This window comes from Gymnodraco acuticeps, unplaced genomic scaffold (assembly GCF_902827175.1).
Source record: "Gymnodraco acuticeps unplaced genomic scaffold, fGymAcu1.1, whole genome shotgun sequence".
NCBI lineage: Eukaryota > Metazoa > Chordata > Actinopteri > Perciformes > Bathydraconidae > Gymnodraco > Gymnodraco acuticeps.
The window spans coordinates 1,055,638-1,080,045 of record NW_022990722.1 but is presented as its reverse complement, the minus strand read 5'-3'; the positions used below and the strand labels follow the sequence as shown (position 1 = coordinate 1,080,045).

At 39.3% G+C, this 24,408-nt stretch overlaps 1 protein-coding gene, 1 long non-coding RNA gene and 1 pseudogene across 2 annotated transcripts; 1 reads left to right on the top strand and 2 right to left on the bottom strand.

Annotated features, from left to right (window-relative positions):
* Window positions 1-297: 297 nt before the first annotated feature.
* LOC117556424 lies at window positions 298-3,339 on the bottom strand (annotated as a pseudogene).
* Window positions 3,340-12,751: 9,412 nt separating this feature from the next.
* Window positions 12,752-15,811, bottom strand: LOC117556425. Its single transcript, XM_034231753.1, has 4 exons — window positions 15,701-15,811; window positions 15,458-15,571; window positions 14,186-14,393; window positions 12,752-13,216 (listed from the first exon to the last, which is right to left on the bottom strand). Exons 1-4 carry the CDS (start codon window positions 15,793-15,795, stop codon window positions 12,752-12,754), a joined length of 882 nt encoding a protein of 293 aa, XP_034087644.1. The 5' UTR covers window positions 15,796-15,811.
* Window positions 15,812-20,683: 4,872 nt separating this feature from the next.
* LOC117556427 lies at window positions 20,684-23,975 on the top strand. The gene is made up of 4 exons (XR_004570556.1): window positions 20,684-20,815; window positions 20,904-21,014; window positions 22,078-22,190; window positions 23,636-23,975. It is a non-coding gene; the product is annotated as an uncharacterized LOC117556427 (long non-coding RNA).
* The last annotated feature ends 433 nt before the right edge of the window (window positions 23,976-24,408 follow it).

The window sequence follows — 24,408 nt, the reverse complement described above, 5'->3', positions numbered from 1 at the left end:
GATTGATTGATCATTGGACTTTATTCAGTCAACCCTGTTTTCCATTTTTAAAGGTCCCCTATTATACAGTTTTTCATCAATATATTATAGTTCTCAGATACAAAACATGTCTCTGAAGTGTTTTGCTTGAAATACCAAACACATCATGCATTGTAGGATCCCATAAACCCCTCTGTTTCAGCCCTGTTTCAAAAGTGCTGATTTAGATGAAAATAAGGAGCCACTCCCCACGCCCCTCTGAGAGATATTTGGTTAAAAAGAACACAATGGTGCTCTAGGAGGAGATTCAGGTGATAAGGTGGACGGGTGTTACCTTGGTTGGTTATTGGCTAATGGTTACACAAGCCAAAAAAACATTATGACATCACAAAGTGGCCAACATTTCTGCATTTTTCAAGAATTGTTCTATAACCCCATAATGTTTCTCTATGAAATAAAGGCAAATTATGCATCACGTTCCTCCACCTCACTTAGGAAAGTCCTGGACCTGAAAATCCAATAAACATGAATTACAACCAGTAAATAGAAATTAAACTGCGTGCATTTACACATTATTTCGGAAACATCTGTGCAGACTCCCAGATGTTAAACTTAAATTGCATCTTGAAAAAGCATTTGGTCATAAAGAAAGAAAGTTTGCTCTCACCTGCTCAGACCAGGGGGTAGGTGGCTCGAGTAGCGATGCCACACTGGTTGTGTTTGTTCCTGCTCATCTTGATGTAACCCTGGTCTCCCCATCCGATGCCCCAGCTACAGAAACAAACACATTACCAACAACATTCAGCCCCACTATGTAAAGAACTACAATATAAGTACCAACAGCAAGTAGAGACTAAATTATTGTTTTACTGATGAAAGACAAATTATAGTAGAAATGAATTGTAAGTTAAGTTGAAGAGGTTGACAACGACCTGAGTTTGACAGCTATAAATAAGACGCATAACTGCTGCTGTTTGTGGAAACAGGAACCTTCTTAATCCACTACTAAACGATAGTAGGAAAACGGTCCATACATTTAAATATTAGTACCATATTTTGGAATTTACCTGTTCTTCACCAGCCAGTAGTCATGTCCATTGTCACTGCCGTAACCCACAGCCAGTACAGCATGGCCCAACTTTGAGCTGCTGCATTTTGGCTCATCGTACAGTCCTAGAAACACACGAAGCCACATAAGACAGACATAAGTTTGAGTTAAATATATATCATATTTTCTGTCAGAGAATATACGTGTTTATAACTGTTCACCTGAGTGATACAGCTTGAAGGATGCATGAGAAACATCAATGGACACAGACACAGGTCCCACGGTGGCCACAGCGTCTTTCAATGCAACTTCGTCTCCTTGGTTCACGCGGATGTAGCCTGTGCATGTGGCAGCGCTAAGGGCAGGGTTGTGACGGCATTCACCATCCTATTTGGAAGAAAAAAATCAACAATTGACAACATGTGGAAATGTGGAAATGTCTTACGTGGAGGGCCAACATTTTAAAAACATTACAAATGAGTTGAGTTCCATCAGGATAGTTCCTAGGCAGGATTATGACGGCATATATAATCCTATTTGAAGGGAATTTTTTTACAATTGACCTTCTTTCAAAAAAAAGTTAAGAGGTGAACATATCTTAAACGGTGGGCCAACATTTTGAAAACATTACGAATGAGATGAGTTCCATCTTCAACTATACTTTTTAGCATGTTAATGACACATTTCTATCTTACACGGATGCTGTACATTCAAAGAAGAGCCAAACAGATTGTTTACCATAGCCCGATAAGGGTAGGAGTTTTCTGTTTCTATCCCTCCGTTGGCTTCAATGTAATTGAAGGCGTGTTTCGCCAAGCCTCCATTGCAACCAGAATTCCCACTGTCACCGGAGCAGTCCACCAGCTGCTGCTCACTCAGAGACACCAGCTTCCCTGTCTTCCTGAAGTGCTGACCCTCCAGCGAGCCAGTCTGAAAGATAAATTAGTTAAATGAAACCAGAGTATATTGATGTAAAGTTTACTGTATTACCAAAAGAGGACAATAAGTAATGTTTGTACATACTGCACTGAAGGCCCAGCAGGAGCCACAATCCATCTGGTCCTTGACTTCAGTCACATATCCCTTATCCCTCCAGTCAACACTGTTGGGCAGATCGGTTTCTCCAGGCAGTCGGAGGAAAGCAGAGCCAGTTTGAGGCAGAGAAGTGTTGAAGAAACCGAGGCAACCCTTGGAAATCAGGCGTCCGTTCATTTTCCTGATAAAGAAGAGCAAAAGTTTAATTTATTAGGGTCTTTAACTAAAACGCCATTCACTGCATCCTCACATGCTGATTACAACCAATAATAACAGTTTGTCATAAAAGTTAAAAACAAAAATACTTCAGAAACTATTTGTGTTTTTCTTTACATACCATGTCAGCGAATTTGGTCATGCCAAGGCGGTAGGACTTGATGCCCTGATCAGCCATGATGTTGTGCTTCTGCACCAGTCTGCGGTTGTTGAGCCAGATTGCTTCTGATCCTTGACTTCAGTCACATATCCCTTATCCTTCCAGTCAACACTGTCTGGCAGATCAAATCCTTCAGGCAGTCGGAGAAAAGCAGAGCCAGTTTGAGGCAGAGAAGTGTTGAAGAAACCGAGGCAACCCTGGAAAATCAGGCGTCTGAACTCTTCATTTTCCTGATAAAGAGGGGCAGAAGTTTCATTTATTAGGGTCTTTAACTAAACCGCATTCAGGGCATCCTCACATGCTGATTACAACCAGAGACAATAATAACAGTTTGTCATAATATAAATGCCAAGAGTTTAAATCTAAAAATATGCAGACACTATTTGTGTTTTTTTGTATACATACCACGTCAGCAAAGTAGGTCATGCCAAGGCAGTAGGACTTGATGCTCTGATCAGCCATGATGTTGTGCTTCTGCACCAGTCTGCGGTTGTTGAGCCAGATTTTCCCTGCGCTGAGCTGAGTTGTAGGACCTTCCTGCCGGCAAAATAGAATTTATTTTTTAAATGTTCCAATCAAGAAATGTCCCCTGATAAGAGGAAAAACAAAAATGTATGCTGTAAACTTGTTATCATGTAGGCAGAGCACACATTCCTTTACGTAGACGTTTAGCTGTGTTGTGTGAAAATGAGTACACATTTAGCACACTCCAATTGTAAGCATCACAAGCAGTTTTTTCATAGAACAAAGATCTACCTGTTCGACAGCAGACCACAATAATTAGAAATAGCCGGATAAGAGTGTCTCACCAAACTGGAGTTTCCAGGCATCAAACTCTGTCATCTGGAGAGATGGTTGAACAGCTGGCCACGGCCAGAGCAGCAACCAGCAACAACTTCATCCTGACTGACACACAGATCCCTTGTGACTTGCAGGAAACCACACAGGTCGAGATTAAACTCTTTCACTTCAGCTTTGTCTCATAAACTTTCCTTTATTCAATGTACCAGCTCTATTTCCTGCTTCCTTTGAATCTCTGTTTCTCTTCCTCAGACTCTTTCTGAACTTCACCAGTCTCTGTTTATTTGCATCAATGCACCTGCACTACAAATAGTGTTTGCGCTTGTCTATCTGTGTGTTCCCTATTATTTCTGCTGTGGTTGCTTACCTGCCTCTATCGAATTGATGTCAAGTTTGAGGTCTGTCCGCCTGTAGGTGATTTAGGGCTCTGCATCTGTTCTTTGGAGGTGAGTCATCATGTTCTGGTTTCATAATGGTTCTGCTGAAGTAAATTCCATGTACAGCATACAACACCTTCTGTCCTTAGACCGTAAAGGAGTTACTTTCAAAGAAACCCCAAAATAAATGAGGATAAAACGGAAGAAACCTTAGGAAGAGCAACAAAGGAGGGATCCCTCTCCCTGGAAAGACAGACGTGCAATAGATGTTGTGTGTATAGATTAATAAATAATCATTTAGCCACAGCCACAACTCATGATCCAGGTGTAACCTTTAATGCTGACAAACTGCCAGGTGAGAGACTCAAAAACTCTGAGGATGATGCTCTGGATGCTAAGTTAGTAACCTGCATTACTACATGCATTTATGGGACATGAATGCATACAGATAGAAAACAGTGCATTCAGATAACGAGACAAAAGAGAGGTGAAATGTGACATTTCCTCAACAGTATAAGCCTATAGCAGCATAATAAGGATCTGGTCCAAGGCAAGCCTGAGCCAGCCCTAACTCTAAGCTTTATCAAAAAGGAAAGTCTAAAGCTTACTCTTAAAAATGGAGAGACAGTCTATCTCCTGAACACAAACTGGAACCTGGTTCCACAGAAGAAGAGCTTGATAGCAGAAGGCTTTGAATGTAATGTCCTCAAGGCATTCTTGAATTGTAATTTAATTGATTGGTTTTATCTGGCTGGATTGATTGATATAACTGAGTACCATTTGTCATGAATCGGCACAGTACAAATACAAAAGGAACACTTTAGTTCACAGATCAAGGTTTTTGCGTGCTTATGCACTCTTGAGAAAGAGGTTGGCATGTGTGGATGTTTTAACATACAGAGTACACACCTAGATGTTCATGTGCATTAGTGTGTGTAAAGTTACCGATGAATTGTTTGATTCTGCAGACAAACAGAAAATTGGTTTTCAGAGTTTTCCACCACCACAACTCCAACATTATTTGCTTTCTCTTGACCGAAACAATACACAAATAATTCCTTCTAATTTAACTCTGGATAATAACCAAAAAAAAGACAACGAATGGAAAATAACACAACCACGGAATAGCTGCTTTTATAGTCGTTTTTTAGCCAATATACATTTTGCCCAAAAGATGGCAGTATTGCACATTGGAAGGGCAACATTTTTACTACAGAATGAGATGAGTTCCATCTTCCACTAAACTTTTTGCAGGATAATGACAAATATCACAGGATGCTCTAAAGAAGTTTTCAACCAAACAGATATTGTTGGTAACACTTTATTTTGATAGTCCATCTGTTGACACTCTATAAGTCATCAGTTGACATTCAACAACACAGTTTCAACAGACAAGTAACATGCATTCAACTAACTGCCAATAGAATATAAGGTACATCTCAGGTGTTGATCTATAGATTTGACAAAAAGTGTCTGTTGACTGTCAACAGGTTATTAACCACTATTCAACCTTACTATCTGTAGATTGTGTCAGCCTCAAAATTGACAATCAACTACTCAAAAGCAATCTGTCAGTTGAAAGTCAACAGGGTCATGTCGACTATCTGTTGATAATCTGTTGAGTCAAGATGTCAACTAAAGATTACATTAAGCATTAGTTGAAGATCAACAGATAAGCAACTTTAGAGTTTAGTTGACGATCTGTTGATCGTCAACTAATCTAGAGTTGACTATCAGCATACTTATAGGCATTCTCCACTAAGCGTTTGTAGGCATGTGTTAGGACTATCCAATTAAAGTGAAAAACTGTTGAGAACAGTAGAAAGTCTAACCTATCAACAGAACACATACATTCATCCACTAATTATATGCAACAGACATGGGAATAAAGCAAAAATGTTTTTCACAACTGATCACGAACACTGGATAACTGAAGTCAATACCAGGCTATAAAGCACAGTAAATGTAAACACTATATGCAGCATATCAGAGAAAGAAGGCTTTTTTTATTTTAAGAATATATACTACAAATATAGTAAAAACACTGAACAGTTCTGAAATGGTCAAAATAAAATCACTGCACTGCAGATGTTTACAGTTTAATAATTATAAATAAAATAAACAACGAAACTTGACCAACAGAAGAACATTACATTATTGATCTACCCTGAGACCAAGGTCAACCTTTAAAAACAGGAAGACCCCCCCCTTCCCACAACAACAACAACGTTCAACCCACATTCAGAATTTCCTGACAGAAAAGGGGATGAGCTGTTTGTTGCTTTTCATTTCAACTATATTTTCTGCCAGTCACCAAAAAATAAATTCTGACAAAGTTGGACTAATTTCAAAAGTGTGTATTTACCCTTGAACTGGTCTAGGACACTTTTATCCACCAGGAATACTTCTGCAATTGCTGCAGTGTCTTTCACAGCATTTCTTGAAACTCAAGCTTTCTTGAAAGCTTTGGTCATCCTGAAGCCTCTCTGCACCAGTTTAAGGACACGCCGATATCTTCTCACCACATCTGAGATGGAAGAAACTCAAAAATAAAGAATACATTAATGTCAATAAATGTTATGGCCCCCCAAGGATTGTTGTGGTGTGTATTGTGTGCAGTGTCTTAGTTGCAGGGTGAGCCATAGTGTTTCTTACATATTTTCTCTTGAAAAGGGACTACAACTTGGATGAATGTGTGTGACTTCCCGTTTGTTTTAGAACATGTGTTGTATTTTATAGCGCAGTGTGCAAGTCTAGTTAGATCATTTGATATTTATTGGTAAAAAACATATTGGTGGTAAAAACTGGTGAGAACATTATTTATATTTAATTATTCGTTACAGGTTCAGCTCAAACAGCCATAGTAGATGAGCATTAGAGGTGTGGAAATGTTTCGATTTATAAGATGCATCGCGATGTACGATTATGCATCGCGATGTATGATTCTGCATCGATGCAGTGACAGAACATAATCGGGAGTTTGGTTTCATATCAGCTTAGCAGTGGCGAGCCGTCAGGGCCCTCTAGGCCCTCTGTGAGTTCCTAAGATATTCTAAAAAATAATATTTAAAAACATTTAAAAAATATATTATTTTTTTTAAATATATATTTTTTAAATATTATTTTTGTTATATTTTTACCGAAAAAACTTGATTTAATTGTATTTAAAATAACATTTCCAAAGAAATAAATCCTTCGAATCTGCCTGTTCAGTTTCTGTTTGAATGTGAAGGGTTACATGAAAAAAGCTCGTCTGGCCCTCTATGCGATTCAGAGGGCCCGCTATAGTAAAACAACGAGAGAGTAATGTCAAGTGACAGAACAATTGACCAATCATATCTTCCCTCTAAATGGGAGGGCTTTATTATCGCGGACTTTATGACAAGTTCCGCCCGCTGCGCTGCCAAGTTTATGCATGTGATATATCAACGGGTCAAGCTTGGCGGAATTAGCATACGTTCATTCACGATGGCTCACGTTAGTGATAGTGATGACATCGTTGCGAAACTACTAACCGAGTCTTTTTCAAGAATGAGTTACACGGATAAATTGGAGTTAATTACCAAAGGGCGACCAACACCACAGCTTAATTTGGTTCAAAAAACCAAACGGTTCGAGAGGCATTTTAATATCGGCAATTACGCCAGATACAACTGGATGACCGGATCAACCAGGGAACAAAAGCTGTACTGCTGGAATTGCTTGCTTTTTGGTGCGGACAGTGGGTCATGGGCCAGAGATGGATATTCTGATTTAGGAAGTTTATCCAAATCAGCACATCGCCATCAGAATGCTTCAGGTCACCTCAGAGCTACTATTCGGCTTAAAACATTTGGGGACACCACGATAGAGCTCCAGCTGGATGAGCAACAACGCCGGGGTGTCATCCTTCATAATGAAAAGGTGAAGAGGAACCGAGGAATTTTGAAACGCCTGATAAATTGTGTGGTGTACTTGGGCAAGCAGGAGTTGCCGTTCCGAGGTCACGATGAGAGTGTAACTTCATCAAACAAGGGGAATTACATAGAGTTGCTGGATTTAGTGGCAGAATATGACAGCGACCTGCACACACACCTCGCCACATCAACAGTATTTACCGGCACATCTTCAAGGATTCAGAATGACCTGATCAGCGCTGTCGCTAGTGTAATGACGGATAGCATGAAAGAGGAGCTGAGGAAGGCACCTTTTGTTGCGGTCATGTTGGATGAAACGACAGACATTAGCAACGTGGCGCAGATGTCATATGTGCTTCGATATGTCACTGACGATGGGATAAAAGAGCGTTTCTTCAAGTACGAAGATGTGACAGAGGACAAACGAGCAGAGGCCATAGCTACACGGCTGCTGGAGTTCCTGAGGGAGAGTGGCTGTATTGACAAAGTGGTCGCGCAGTGCTACGATGGAGCAGCTGTTATGGCCTCTGGATTGAATGGGGTGCAAGCGAAAGTTAAGGAAACAATTCCACAGGCCCTTTTCATTCACTGCTATGCTCACATCTTAAATCTCGTCTTGTCAAAGGGAGCTTCCAATATAAGAGAGTGTAAGGTCTTCTTCTCCCACCTCTCTGGCTTGGCCACCTTTTTCAGCCGCTCAGCAAAGCGCACCAAGCTACTGGCTTCCACGGGCAGCTCCTACTCGCTGGTGCTTTCATTCTCACTTGGTGTGCACAGTGGCAGAGAAGACCAGGGAATTGAGAGAGGTAAGATAATAATAACAATGAACGTAATGGAAATATTAACAATAATAAATAAATGATTTAGTGTTGGAAACTACCCACTCATAAAAATATGAAGGTAAAGAACTATGCTAGTATTACATTAAATGAAAAGCTAATCTTAGTGTTTACTGGAGGTCTATAAGTTGTTTTTTCTAAACTAAGCATTACTCTCGTACAGTAGGTGTTCGAGCACATCGTAGACCATCACACAGAGTTTGATGACGAAACTGTTCATTGCTCTGATGGATACATCACCCTCCTTACCAGCTTCGATTTCAGCTTTTGGTTGAAAACCTTCCACGCTATCTTCTCCTACTCGGATGTTGTTTTTGAAATACTTCAGAACAAAGGTTTTGATATGCAGTTCTGCCTGGCCAGAGTGGATCAGCTACAGCGACAAATTGAACAGGAAAAGGGGAACTTTGACAGCGTCTACGATGAAACCCAGGCTTTGGTTGGTCCTCCGCGCGGCCGTGGAGCTCAAGGAGACGTTCGTGCACGGTACAGGGAGCTCCACTGCAGCGTAATTGACAGCTTGCTAACCCAGATTTCCAACCGCTTCAGTGACCACAAAAAGCTGGAATTCCTGGCCCTTCTGTACCCGCAACAGTTCGGGAATTACTGTAACTATTTCCCAACTGCTGCCTTGAACAGTTTGATGGAGAGCTATGGCGGATATTTCGACCAGCCTCGACTGCACACGGAACTCGCCGTGATGTACGGCATGTCTGACATTTTGGGGAAAAGCTCAGCCGACATTCATCAGTTTCTCCTCAAAAAAGGACTGAGTGAAAGCATGAAACAGGTGTACACCCTCTCATGCATCATCCTGACAATACCTGTGTCCACTGCCTCTGTGGAGAGGTCCTTCTCTGCGCTGAAGCGCATAAAAAGCTACTCGAGGTCCACGACTGGGCAAGTCCGACTGTCAGACTTGGCCTGAATTTCGATCGAGAAGGAATTGCTGATTGCTTTAAAAGCAAAGGATCAGCTGCATGACGACGCCATCAAGTTCTTCATCCAAAAAGACAGGAGGATGGCCTTTGTGTTTAGGTGATTTGATCATCAAAGGTAAGTCAAAGTGATTTTCAATGTGGGCCGCCGTGCCGACTTAATTCATTTGTAATTGTTACTTGGCTGTGGGTGCCCTGTCATGATAGGTGTTTATATAAATGGTGTTGTTTTGTGTGGTAGAGGGTCGCTGTCATTGATGCGTTTTGCACCCCGGGCCGCTGTTTTGATATTCCGCTGAAGTATACTATAGGCTGTGACGTAAAAATGTTTTCTTTTTTTTTTCGAGGGAAGAGGGGGGTGGGGTCAGAGGGCCTAGGTAGAAAAGTCACGGCTCGCCACTGCAGCTTAGTGAGTTTTACTGCGTTCTGCTGTCATTTTCTGTCGCGCTAGTTTCTCTCCTCTCCTCTGATCTCTGTTTTCACCGAGGGCGGAGCTTTACAGAGGCGGCATTCAAACGATCTGCAGTCCACTAACTTGTTGCTCTCACTACCAATAACAGCTGCTCTGTTATGCCAAATTCACATCAGGCAGCAGCGAAGTGCAGATCGCCACAATGATGAAATTTTTCTGAGGCGTGTTCATGTGTTTCAAGCGATAAGAAATTATTTGTAACATATGTCAACATGTCAGGACTCTGTTTACTGATTGGCTGCTCTCTCTGGCTGCATGTCACCACTAAAAGTTTAAATATCCCCAACTTTTTGTTTAGTTGCAGTTCCCCGCAGAATCAAATGTCCGATGTGCGCTCATAGACATCGCATAGTAGAAGAACTATGAGTAAGGGAAGGTCCGTAGCTGCTATGGAGTGTAAATGCCATCGGCTTTGTGCTGCATTCACATGATGTCGGAATAATCTGTAAATTATCTCCCAATACATTCAGCAGGTGTCTTAGTTTATTATACCTCGCTCTCCTTTTCCTTTTGACCTCTTTGCCTTTTTGGTTTCCTTCTTCCTTTTTTTGCTTCTCTTATTGCCATTCTTCTTCTGCTTCTTTTTCTTCTTTCCCTCATCAGAAGAGTCAGAGGTAGAGCTTGAGCTGAAGTCAGAGCTTGAGTCAGAGCTTGAGTCCAACCTCATGGCCTGCGGCTCCTCATCTCCAGTTGCCATTACCTCCAAGTTCCCATCTGTTGATGAATGATAAATGACAAACAGAAATAAACTTTAAGTTTAGTCCCCACAAAGGATTCGCCTAAAGCCCAGAGGAGTCTGCTTTTATCACAATATACAACATTACAGAATTATATTGGTGTGACTGAGCTTGTGCAACTGATAACGTAAGGTGGTTTGAGGTTGTACATGAAGTGCATACTAATTTATGCGGTGGAGGTTAGATTGGGTATGAAGAGACATTGCAGAAGTACAAATAATGTGCACAAAACTTTAGATGGGATGTCTTATGTTGTATATACAAAAAGGAGTTGTGTATGAGAAGATGCATTAGTCTGCTACTTTGAAACTACATTGTGTAGAATGTTTCTATCACTATTAGTGTATTTCCATTAATTCCTACCAATTAGTGCTCATGGTCTAAGCCAGGGATCACCAAACATTTGTCCAAGGGCCGAAATGTAACCAATAGACACTATCGCGGACCAGCGATTTTTATATAGCCCAGAATTTTATAAATAGTATTCAGATTACTTTTGGAATACTTTCTTTTTCCATAACAGATGGGTATGTTTTGGTGAACAGGAGACACTTATTTTACTGTTTTCATGGCTTATCAAGAACTCAAACACAACATTGGTGTCATTCTGGACAGCTCTCTCATCTGCACCCCACATAAAAAACATCACCCGGACCGCATTCTTTGTACTGTCTTAAAACATTTCCTTGGAATATGTTATGAATTGTAAGGTGTCCTTGGGTGCTTTGAAAGGCGCCCCTAAATAGAATGAATTATCATTATTATTTATTATCTGAAACGATGTAATAACTTTTAAAACTTTTTCCAGTTACTTGCCCCATGCATTCAGCAGCAGCAGGCCATTCACTTTGATTTCATCCCGTTATGAAATGTCATCATTTCGACAATAAAGAAATGCTACATAAATGTTATCTTGCACATTTTATCTAACCATCTCCGTTTCTAACTTTCAATATATTTTAAAAGAGATCCCTCTCTCTCATCTGCGTGCGGGGGCGGGGCCAGGGGGCCTCACAGACGCGCTGCTTCTCTCTCTCGCTCACAGACATGCTGCAGCGCCTTGCAGTGTGCACACAGTTCTGCCGGTAATGAATATTACATTTTGTGAGGAAACTTTTCGGTAACACTTTACAATAAGGTACACAAAATGTGCTTAGTTACTGAGGAACTACTAGATAGTTAATGGTTAGTTAATGAGTAGTTCCTCAGTGACTGCGATTGAGGAACTGATGGTTAGTTACTGGTAAACAGACTGGGGGTACTGTATTAACGAATCATTCGTTAATGGTTAGTTAATGAGGAGTTCCTGAGTGAACTTATGGTTAGTTACTGGTAAACAGACTGGGGGGTACTGTATTAACGAATCATTCGTTAATGGTTACTTAATGAGTAGTTCCTCAGTGACTGCGATGGATGGTTAGTTAGTTACTGGTAAACAGACTGGGGTACTGTATTAATGAATCATTCGTTAATGGTTACTTTATGAGGAGTTCCTGGGAGACTTTGATTGAAGCAATGGTCCGCTGCAGCAGGGCACATTTAAACCTGCCATCTTCGGCTGGCTTGGGTCCCACCCTGGATCAACTGGTGGAGGTGGATCCGATTTACCTTACCATTACTTAGGCCGTTTGGGTATGGTAAACTCAAGGAACGCAAACAAAAACAGTAGTTACCCATTACCTAATGATTACCTTACCGTTACTAAAACAGTAGTTACCCATTAAGTAATGCTTACTTAACCATTCGTTAAGCATTGTGTGTCCCCTCAAGTAAAGTAATGCATCAAAAACAGTAGTTACCCATTACCTAATGCCTACTTAACCATTCGTTAAGCATTGTGTGTCCCCTCAAGTAAAGTAATGCATCAAAAACAGTAGTTACCCATTACTTAATGCCTACTTAACCATTCGTTAAGCATTGTGTGTCCCCTCAAGTAAAGTAATGCATCAAAAACAGTAGTTACCCATTACCTAATGCCTACTTAACCATTCGTTAAGCATTGTGTGTCCCCTCAAGTAAAGTAATGCATCAAAAACAGTAGTTACCCATTACCTAATGTCTACTTAACCATTCGTTAAGCAGTGTGTGTCCCCTCAAGTAAAGTAATGCATCAAAAACAGTAGTTACCCATTACCTAATGCCTACTTAACCATTCGTTAAGCAGTAAACAAATAAACAAACCCTGTGCACTCAAGTTTACATTTTTATTTAAACAACAATCCAAAGGACACTAATAATGAAAACGAAGTTGCATCAGAACTTGCAAAAGTGGCGTATGTCATGCAGCAATCTGCCTAAGGGACCATCTTTGTGTTCATTTGCCAGCCAATGTGTCCACTCGATGAAAGCAAGATGACTCTTCAGAGTCTTCACTGTGCGGTTTCCTCGCAGTCTCCAGACCTGTGACTTGTACGTTGACCAAGCCCGCTCAATGTTTTGGGTGTGGGCTCCTGTGTCTGGGTTCACAAATGACCGGCTGTGGTTCACAGAGAAATGGACAAAGCCACTTTCTGCGATTGCAGTGGTGTATGCGCTCCACATGTCCGTTATCACCGTGGTCCCTTGGCGAACGTATTTTGTGACCAGAGGAATTAAGTGGCGCCGTGATCTTTGTTTCACCAGCCTCAGGATAGGTCTTCTCCTTTTTCCTCTGATGCCCAGCATTCCAAAGACCCATTTTCTCCTCCTCCACGTAGGACCGAATCTTCCCCTACCATACTGTAATAAAGCAGTGAAAAAGGACAACACAGTTATATAAAAATAAACATCAGGAATTTCAATTGATAAACAAAGTGAAATGTGTTTATTTGCTTTCTTTTACAATTTAAAAATATTCACTTCCTTTCTCAAAAAAGAAGAGAAACAAATTAAAATGTAGTGGTACAAACAGAAAAGGCTGTTTAATTTTATTAAGTTAAAGTTTGCTTATTTTGCTGCAAGAAACATGAAAATGTAAGATAGATATTGTAATTAGATGATATATAAATAAGATTATGCACTTTTAAAATGTTAGTAATAAAAAGTAAGAATAAGGATTTATTTCCTTAAAGGTGGGGTAGGTCATTTTGGAGAAACCAGCTCGAGATCGCTAGAATTTGAAAATACACAACCGGAGAAAATCTGCCCCTTCCTCACAGAGCCCCTCCTCCAACACACACGAACGCGCACATGACCAATGAGGGCACGAGTTAAGTTTGTGCCCCGATGGAAGGCTGACAGGCAGGTAGGCCATCCAATCCGTTTAGCCGGATTGGATGTACTTTTTACAGTATTACGGCTTCTACAGAGGACATTTTTTTTAAATGTATTGTCAAAGCACTTAAGATATTCATTGCTATCGGGATGTTAAGAGCATTCCATGGAATATAACAAAAAGTGTATCTCGAGCCGGTTTCTGAAACTTACCTACCCCACCTTTAATGATCTGATTGGATGAGATAATTCTTAGCTTCTAAATTCTTTTTTTCTGTTATTTGACTGTGTATACACTGTGGAGCTGGCTCTCTCTAATGTATACTTTGTCTCGCCAGTCACAAGGGTGTGAATGACACAATTATAAAATTACATTACTTTGCTCATTCATTTGTTAATCTCTGACCTTAAAATATATGTTGTTATTTCACCTTGAAAAACAAAGGTTTTAGTTTTAGTGAGGCCAAAGGCTAAGGCTCTGTAGTTTATACACACCTTCCTTTTGTGGTAGAAGTTGCTTTCGTCCAGCATGACAAATTCGTTTGGTCCTCCAAGTCTCTGCTTTCCCCTCCTTTCTCTCCTCTTGATTGCACTCTTGCAGACCTTCCTCAACTTCAGGCTAATTTTTGACAGCGTGCGACTGCTTCCTGCCACGCCATCCTGCAGCAAGTCAATTTGCCTTAGTTGCAATCCCTGGGAAAATCTGTTAAAGATCAATATAGAATTACTAAATATGAACAAAAGCATATGAAGAAGAACGCATTCAGCACCAGTGGCTAATGTATAATTATAATTCACATTAGACATTTGTTATTACTCAAGATGAAACAGAATATTTTAATGTTGCTAATTAATTTTATCTATCAAGTTTCCCTGTATCAGAGCATCTACACATGTATTTTTAAGCTATTAGAATAATCACACATTGTAACGTTCTGAACCCATTTTTTGGTTGAAGAACATTTTGAATGCAGGAATTTTACTGTAACAGAGTATTCGTACACTCTGGTACTTCTACTTTTACTCTAATACAAGATCTGAGTACTTATAGTCAAGTGCAATATCTGAGTACTTCTGTTTTACTCAAGTACAATATCTGAGTACTTCTACTTTTACTCAAGTACAAGATATATTCTGTTTATAGCCTATGAGAAAAACTATTAGAAAACGAAAGCTAAAGCTAATGTTAGCAGATAGTGACAATGTATGCTAGTTAGCTAGCTCAACGATTCTTTAAATAATATTGCGACAGAAACATTTTTCTGTTCACATCACGCTCTGCCGCTCCAACAGGGAGCTCTGCTCTGAACACCCGAACGGCAAGGCGATACGGGTCCGTTCTTATTGTGCATCCATGGGTAAAGGTAAAACCTTTATATATACAGTCTATGGTTAAGGGTAAAACGCATGTAGTACAGAACACGTAACATGAAGGTGCCGGGCGGCGCGGTCCCGTGGGTTGGATGCGCGTTCATAATGCCGAGGGAAATAACTCTCGAATGTTCTCCTCAGAGTCCGGCGCACTTCCGTGCCCCGCCACACCTCCAAGCAGCCTGCGTTGTGAATAGCCAAATAACTAGCGCTTGGTCTGCTAGCTCAATGCTAACATATAATGGATAACGTCATTGACGCGCTAACTGAAATTAGCATTTAGATATCGGTAATGTTAAACAACAGTCAACATGCTTAAAATAAACGTAATACTTACAGGCATTCATTTGCTGTGCTTTGAGGAAATAACTGATATTATTGATGAATTAATATTACCTGTAAATGTATTTCATCCAGCTGAACAAGGACAATTTGCTCCTCTGAAACAGGGACAAAGACCTCACTGACTTCTTCGTCGTTTTCCCTCGGTGTTTTTTACGTCGGCACTTCCTACAAAAGACAAATCGTAAATTCCTAGTCCTTTTTTCCTGATAAAGAACTTGTCTTTGTAACATTACATATCAGTAAACAGAGGAAGTCATCGTTAAAACCCGTGATAAAATGTACGACTTAGCCTACCACTGCAGTCCGTCGACGTTTGAGTGTTTCTCCAGTTTCATCCTCTTTTTGCAGAGTTTGCATTTCATTTTTCCTTGAAGCAATTCCTTTTTCATTAGCCATTCAATTAATTGTTTCTTTTTTTTAAAAGTCTGTCTTCCGTCAATAAGACTGAGTACTTTGGTGTGCAGTGTCATGATGATAACCTATAACCTGACTGCTGCGTTACTACTGCGTTACTGCGGCCCAGCGTAGTTCAAGATGTGCTGCCGCTGAGCCAGACCGGAAGTGGAACTCCGCTGAGCGCACTAGCGCCCTAGCACCCTGATCCTCATTTCTTGTTCACACGATTCAAACCAATAGTTTTGATGTTTTGAATCAGGTATTTCATCTTCCTTGTTCAATTGACAAAGCACAGCTTCTTTATATTCACTGATATACAATTAAAATATTAAAACCGTAATAAAGTGTTAATACGCTGCAGATCGGGATCCGGCTGGAGCACTATGCAAGACACGCCCCTTCATAGCATTCAAGTGCTACGATTGGCCATGAGCCTGTCACGTGCATCTCGGCTAGTGATAAAACTCAACCTCTCCATCTTATATGTACACTACAGTCTATGCTTTAGTCTACACGCTTAGAACTGAAAATGGACTCGAGGAGAAGCAAGCGAAAGAGGATGGGGCCCCCTAAGCGTTTAGTGTCAGAATGTAAGTATGAATTTAAATTTATTTTTGTCATTTCAGAAATCAGTAACACTGCATCGCGAAATCATCTCAATTGACACATGTTATTACACCTTTTGTTCTGTGCTATCTGATTTGAGGTTGCTAGCTAAACCACGAGGACCCACGTGTTACATAATAATAATAATAATAATAATAATAATAATACATTACATGTATAAAGCCCCTTGCTGGAGCTCAAAGCGCTTACATGACATTTAAATGTTTTGTAAAGTTCCTTATACAGCTTTAGACTTGTTTTTATCTCATAAAGTCCTTAAGTGACACACCCTGAAAAGTCTGGTGGGTCATGTGCCGGGCTAAGACATGTGACAGAACTAGGTACATTTCAGAGGCTTGTTTTTGGTTGCTAAAGGTACAAATCAAGCCATTTAAGAATTAAAATGCTTACATAACATGTACTTTGTTACATTGAACCTGTTAACATTTCTTGATCAAATTGATATGAAACAAATTAGATAAATATCGCTGTGACACTGATATCACATCGGGACATTAACCTTAAACTTTCACAGTAAATCTGGAGTAACACATATGTCACAATTAGAAATATGAGTATGATCTGCTCAGTTAATTTAGGTGATCCAATTATATTTAATTAATATATTCTTTATTCTTCAATTCAAAGAATGTTAAAACAAATTTAAATCAAAAAATCCTCCTCATTAATTAAGTTATAAATAAGAGTTACTTTACCATTAAAGTTCAATGTCACATTGTCAGAAATGTGGTCTATTTAGTCTAAATTATGTTCCCCTTAATTTCCCCAAAAGTAGAAATGGGTCTGGGTTGTTATGGGTTAAATTAGTTAAATCGTCAAATAAACTGAAATATCTCAATTACGAAGGTTTAACGTTTTATCTTAACTCTTAAATAAGTAAATGACATTAGGGTGCTAGAAACGAGAGTATTTTAATTTTAACACAGCATTGGGCGATATGTAATGAAAATATAATTAAAAACAGTACATTCATACATTCATTCAAGAGTGGCTTTTCAGATATCCAATTTTGAAATAGTTCCAATGAAGTTATAATATAGCTGAAAAAAAACAAACATACTTCCATATAGTAATGCTCTCTACATCAACAACTCTTTCTGTGCTCCATAATCTTACAGCGGATCAATATTTGGCTGGTCAGTCTGAGGAAGAGCCATGCAGCTCCCACACTGTGGCAAAGGAAATGGGTAAGTGTTTGCTTTCAAATGTTAAGCATACTTTAAGGATCCACTCAGTCTCAGATGGTGTACTAATAAGTAGTTGCTTAGCAGATAGCAGTAAAAAAAACAATATGTAAACGTATAGTGGATTAAAGATGTCACATGCACAAAGTGAAGCCCCTTGTTATCTCCTGTGTTGAGGAGATTCTTCCACTGTGCTTTGCCATACCTTTGTTGGTGGTAGAGGTCAGGGTGGGCAGATAGTGGTTTGGACGACATCCATGTTTTTTTGGTCTAATTTGGCATTTTGGACCTTTACACAATTTCAAATATTCCCTATCGCTATATGTACCATTTTGTCAACACTATTTCTAATTTATGAACTTTCTGTCTCCCCTCTTAAAGCTGTAGTGCACTGCAGTGATGGGTCTGACTCGGATGCATTCACAGGACAGCAGTCTACTATTAAAGCATCAACTAAAGGTTAGGTTGTGTTGTGACATTGCATTACATTTACATTTTATCTACGGTTACTGTTTTTTGATTGTGTTATCTTTATATATATATATATATAATATCGCACAATACACTAGAACAAGAAAATATTACATAACGAAAATGTAAACGCTTGTGCAAATGTACTAGAGCCCATTTTACTTCTGTGTGGTTGAGTGCATATTAAAAGTTGAAGTTATTTTTTGCAATTACTTGTGAAGCCCCTGTCAGAATCAATGATCTTACAGTTGCCTTGAAGTGAATATAGTAATGTTTTGTAATGTATTATCATAGGTTTTGCAGTGTTTAAATGCAGTTGCAAGTCCCAATATAGAATTCAACAGTCTCTATTAAATGTGATCAATGACATGTCTGCAACTTCACGACAATACAGGCGGTCCTAGATCTATCATTTTGACATTTTATTGTACATTTTTTGAAAACGCTAAACAAAGGCATGGAACCACAATCTGCCTATACATACTATTTGTGTAATAACTACAGAAAAGATAATGTTGTTTTTTTTGCCGTTTTTGTCATTACAGATGTTTCTGCAGCTCCCACAGCCATAGCAGCTCTGAAGCGCAGAAACAGAGATAATAATGCCTTGAAAATAAGGCTAGATGCTTCAAAGGACAAATTATTAACTGTTGAAAGCGAAAGGGACTATCTGAGGATACAGCTGGCTGAGGGTAAGCAAATCAATAATGATTAAATAATTACTTATTGGCATCTGATAGCTTTTGAGAAAAAAAACAGGCACATACACCAAGCCCTACAACATTTCTCATCACAGACCATGAGGCCATACATGCTTGCAGATGACTAGTTGCATCAGCAATTCAGTCATTTCACTGCAAACATATCATGACAAGCATATAGGACGGACAGCACCAAATGGTGGGGTGGAGCTTGACAGATCAGGCTCCAGCTCACTTCTCTCACTTATCAACCGACAGTAGAGGGTTGGATTGAGAGGGAAAGAACAGTCACTTGTTAAAACATGTTGAGTCCGTTTGTTCGGGGGAAACTTGGAACAGGCATATCACATGCCCCGTTTGAACTAGAGTCATGAAAATTATCTCACATATTCCATAAATCCTAAAGAACAAATTGTTTCACTTACCTAACATTTCAGGTCACGATATTTTTCACTATTTCAAATGTAGTGAAAAACACTATATGAATTTTCACCGATCTGCGTGAAACTCTGAACACACAATATAAGGTTTAAAGATTATTGTAAATGTTCTGACCCTTAGTGGTAACAATAGTTATCTTCTAATCCTCTTGTTTGTTTCAGCTTTGGCCCTTCTAAAAATGGCATCAGTTAAGGCGCCAGTTACTTCTGAAGGTGACCAAATAGGGGCAGGCAACTCCTCTTCATCCTCCACCTCCTCGTCTTCCTCCACCTCCTCCAGTTCCTCCTCCTCCTCCTCCTCATCCTCTTCATCAGACAGAGGGAAGAAGAGGAAGAGTAAGAAGAAGAAGAACAAGAAAAACAAATATGGCAAGAAAAAAAGCGAAGAAGACAAAAGGAAAGACTGCAAAGAGAGGTACGTTGGCCACCTACACAGTGTCTGACTAGGGAAGTAAGGAGGTAGGACTACAGTGAATTATGTGACAGACTGACCATTGCTCAGTGTAGAAGGAACAGCTAGTGAACAGGGCTAACCTGCATTAGCAGGTGCTGTCAGACTGTTTGTGTTCATACTGAAAACACTAAACTGAAACGGATTTGCTCATGCACTTAAAGTACATTAAACTTAATTAGTGGGGGAGTGTCGCTACATGCCTTAGCGTGTTATCATCAAGGGGATCATTAAGGGAACGAATGCAGTCTGGTGTTGAAGTACAGTCGTACAATGTATTTTACAGCTCAATAAATACTTTTAGTATGCATTAAGTCTTTAATTTCAACAAATGTTCAAGTTACAATTGGGCGATGTGTACTCAACTGGACATAGACGATGTCCTCTGCGGCGGTGCTTGATCAGCTCCGGGACCACGGCTCAAACTAAACTCTGCGCTTCATTTACCAATGCTTTTTTGTTTATTTCTGCTGTAATACTTGTTACAATAATGGAGTCAGCTGTTTAACTATTATACATCAACCTGAGCTTATCCTCCCACTTTATGGCTGTTTAAAGTAATGTGAGTACCGCAGTTAACTGTTCCGAAACGGAAACTCTACCCGTTCTTGTGGGGCAGGGAGGGGAGGGCGCCTTATTAACTCATGATGTGATGATGGTCAGGTATCCAACGGCGATGGCTATCATACATGGCTGATGCACAATGTCATTGTCCATCAGCCCAACCATAACTAGAGTAAAGTTTAGCCAGCCCTGCATCATCTTCTGGTTGTTTTTGTGTTTTTAAGTGGTTGGATTCAATAAAAGAGCTGAGCGCCCAAAAAATATGGTGGACACAAGAAAGACATGTTGCTGGATTCTTAAGGTAACCACTTCTCTTGGTTGGTTATGAAGAAGGAGCATATCAATATATTAATATACACAAATATTTGTTTTGAAATTCAGTTCTGTTGTTAACCTGGTTCTTGAAAAAATATGTCCATAGCTACCGCAAGGATTGCTGCAGAGCATTCTTTTGGAGGTAGTTCTTGACGCTGGAGACATGGCATATTTGACGCTTTCTCTGGTTTGTTGGAAAGTAAGAAATACCGTCAGCCAGGACGCTTTCCGGAAAAAGGCACACTTTTTGTGGATATTGAGTAAGAAATATTGTATTTTACAAATTCAATTTCAATAAGCTTGCTAAATTAAACCTTAGGCTTATTGTTTTATACTTTCTTATTACAGGTGTGGACACAAATTGGTTTCACCATTCCGAGTCCTATCGCGAGGAAATGTCCACCATGTTTTGCATTTCGTCTTGTCAGTTTTGCAGAACGCAATTCAAAGATTGTTCAGGTTGGCATACAATGACATAGATAAATAAGTTCTGTATTTCTGCTTCAGATGCTTTCAGTGCTTACATAGATTGTTAGATAGATTATATTTCCTCAAAAATGTATCAGTGCACGTCACTCACAGTTAGCTTTAGACAATTAAGTGCTGTCACCATTTGTTTTTTTCAAAGTAACCTAAATTACAGATGGCTGCCACATTGATTAGATCTAGAGTGAGTGAAAGTCCAGATTTTACTGAAGAAAAAGGAAATAATTTTGTATTCTCAAATTTAGCTGAAAAATAATAATTGCAGCTTCTTGCAATTTGGATATTGCACTTTCAACTTAAAAATATCAGGATGTCCCACTACATCATGTAAGCAGGAATATATGTGTAAAATGTACTTTTGACTCACATTAATATATTAAAGCAGCTTCCAAACAGACAATTATCTAGTGCTCCATGAGAGTATCAGTAGTAGTCTCACACAGTTAAAGACAAACTCTAAATTAATATATTTATAATTGTAATGTAATTGTGTGGTGGTTGTCGTCATTTCATGCAACAGTTGCACTCCATAGCCAGCTGCTGTTGTCACAGTATGCCACTGATCAAGTTAGCAACCACCTTTTTTAAATGAGATGTAAAAGTTATATAATTAAACATTTTGTTATTCACTGACATTATAGAACAATATTTAAAAAGTATCTCTATTTTAAACTAAAACTTTAAGGACTTTAAGAAGAAGGACTAAGATGTGTGAAAAAAATCAACAGATTTAGGGATTTTAGGAGTCATGCCTATTGAGGTTTGTAGGCTAGTGTAATATCTGCAGGGCTGGTGGAATACAATCCAGGTAACTGTAAAGCTTATAAGGGAAGTGGCTTGCCAGTCTTTTCACAATTCCAAAATATGGTGACAGCCTGTATATAGATTTTTTTAAGTTTAATTTAAATATCACTTAACCATAGTATTGAAGATAGCAGATCATTCATAACATTATACATACAAATGATCTAAATCAAATGTATTATTACATTTACAGCCTTCTGTAGATCAGATTTTTCACTTTTGTGTTGTGCAGGATACGTAGGACATGGGAAAAGAGGTGTCATTCGGGCTATGTACTCTGAGCATCCTCACCCTGGGTTCTGCAGCCATTTTTGCTCAACGGATGCTGGGAATTTTGAGTAGGAGGTACCTGGTGTTAAGGCCCCGATATTCAAAACACAGCATTGTTTTTTGCGTTAAAAACAGGCTAACCTTGACGCTGATTTGGGTGACTTGTGTAATTCGTGGAGAAGTGAAGAGTTGTAGTTTTGGTATACAGGTATAAAATACTTTGACAGTAACAAAAACGTTTTTTAAAATAACAAGAATACAGTTTGAAAGGAGAGTGATTTGTAAAATATCCATAAAGAAAAAGAGTAATCTGCTTACAGTTCTGTTTCATCTGGGTGTTGAGAGATGTATCCATAGATCTCTTCATTTTGCTCTCAAAGTGCACCAGATTGATGCTTTTAACTTCAACATTTAAAAACAAATTTGCACACATCTTGTGTCCATATCTTTCTGTTTTGGTGGTCATGCCACAACCGTGTATGCATGCATGCATGAGTCATGGTAAAATATCTGGATTAAGAGGTTGCTTTTTCTTTGCACAGCATGAAAGAAAGGTGAAATGAATGGGCTGTGATTTTAGAATTTTTAAGCAGAAATTGAGTTCAATAATTTGTACGGCCCTTGGAGAAAGTTGTAAAAATTGAAATGGCCCTTGAGAGAAAAAAGTTCCCCACCCCTGATCTAAATAGTAATAAAAACCCTTTATTTGTAACTTAACATCTCTGTCTCCTATCCGTATATTATAAAGAATAGCCAGTTAATTGACGCATTATAGCGCAGGCCTTTGTCAGATGGTATATTACGCTGTTTTTTCTGTTTCTAATAGTTCTCTCTTATTTCACCATACGGGTGTTTGCATCCCTGAATATAAGTAGGCCTATAATGTTAAACAGAACATGCTGTGATGTCGCTCTGTTCAGAGCGACACCAGTGTTTCCAAACAACTGGTCTCTGCACGCTTACATTAACCTGCAGTGTCAGATTTTAATAAAAGAACAGGGAGAGCAGATTCTCCAAACTGTTCCATTTAAAGGCTGCTGAGACATGAGGATGCCAGGCTAAAACTTGGCCATATTGATGCGTTATAAATTAGAAACGGGACAATGTCGATAGAGCGTTAAATCCACATTGTGGATCGTCTTATCAGTTATCATTATTAAACATGATTGGATAAAAGTAGAGCTGATTGCCCAAGCCTAACTTCTGTATATAAAGGTACACACCCCAAACACAATAACTAACATACATTACTTTGAGCAAAGCTACACGACTAGTAATACCTTTACACTACACCAATTCATTACACAATTTTGTATGTAAGGATTACACTACCACTATATAACACTAGTACAACAATATTATCAATAAATAAACCCATATCCAAACTGATTTCTGCACTACAGACATCATTAGGATAGGCAACAACAAAGCGACCCGACCACGGATAAGCGGGAGAAGATGGATGGACAACAAAGTACTGTTGTTAAATAGTTACATATTTGTCTTTTTTTCTGTTTCAGTCCTGACCCCAGAAGACGCCATAAGCCGCTACAAGCGTGTTCTTGAGGCGGTAAACAAGGGGAATAATAAAACGGCGGCTTACAGAGCGGTAGGAGTGGACTGCAAAACCATTGCCGACACTGCAGGAATTGCAGAACTGCATGCCGTGAACCCGGGCATCTACCAAGATATCCGGGGAACACTGAAGAAGGGGGAAACCCTTCTCCGTTTCACTGAGATGTGTAAAGCTGCCATAAAGGACCAAAATTTAGAGGGGAAGGTCCAGGACTTGAAGACCAATGGAGGACTATTATCCATTAATCCAAAGGGGAAGTGAGGAAGGAATGGATGTTTTTTTGGTTTGCAATTGTTTTTAGTTTTCTTTTATAAAAAGTATTTTTTATTTCCATTTTTTGTTGTTGTTGTTATGTTCATCGTTGTTTGAATAAAAATGTAAAACTTCAGTGGCTGTAGATCCGTCATTGTCATCAACAGTGTTTGTTTGTTTGTTAAACTGCTTAACTAATGGTGAGGTAATCATTAGGTAATGGGTAACTACTGTTTTTGATGCATTACTTTACTTGAGGGGACACACAATGCTTAACGAATGGTTAAGTAGGCATTAGGTAATGGGTAACTACTGTTTTTGATGCATTACTTTACTTGAGGGGACACACAATGCTTAACGAATGGTTAAGTAGGCATTAGGTAATGGGTAACTACTGTTTTTCATGCATTACTTTACTTGAGGGGACACACACTGCTTAACGAATGGTAAGGTAAGCATTACTTA

Bases quoted from the DNA above. Each gene is read 5' to 3' on its own strand.
- LOC117556425 (XM_034231753.1), bottom strand. From the start codon at position 15,795: ATGAAAAAGGAATTGCTTCAAGGAAAAATGAAATGCAAACTCTGCAAA. The intron at 15,572-15,700 runs GTAGGCTAAGTC...TGTCTTTTGTAG, and splicing joins AACGTCGACGGACTGCAGTG to GAAGTGCCGACGTAAAAAAC. The intron at 14,394-15,457 runs GTAATATTAATT...GATCTTTAACAG, and splicing joins TGGATGAAATACATTTACAG to ATTTTCCCAGGGATTGCAAC.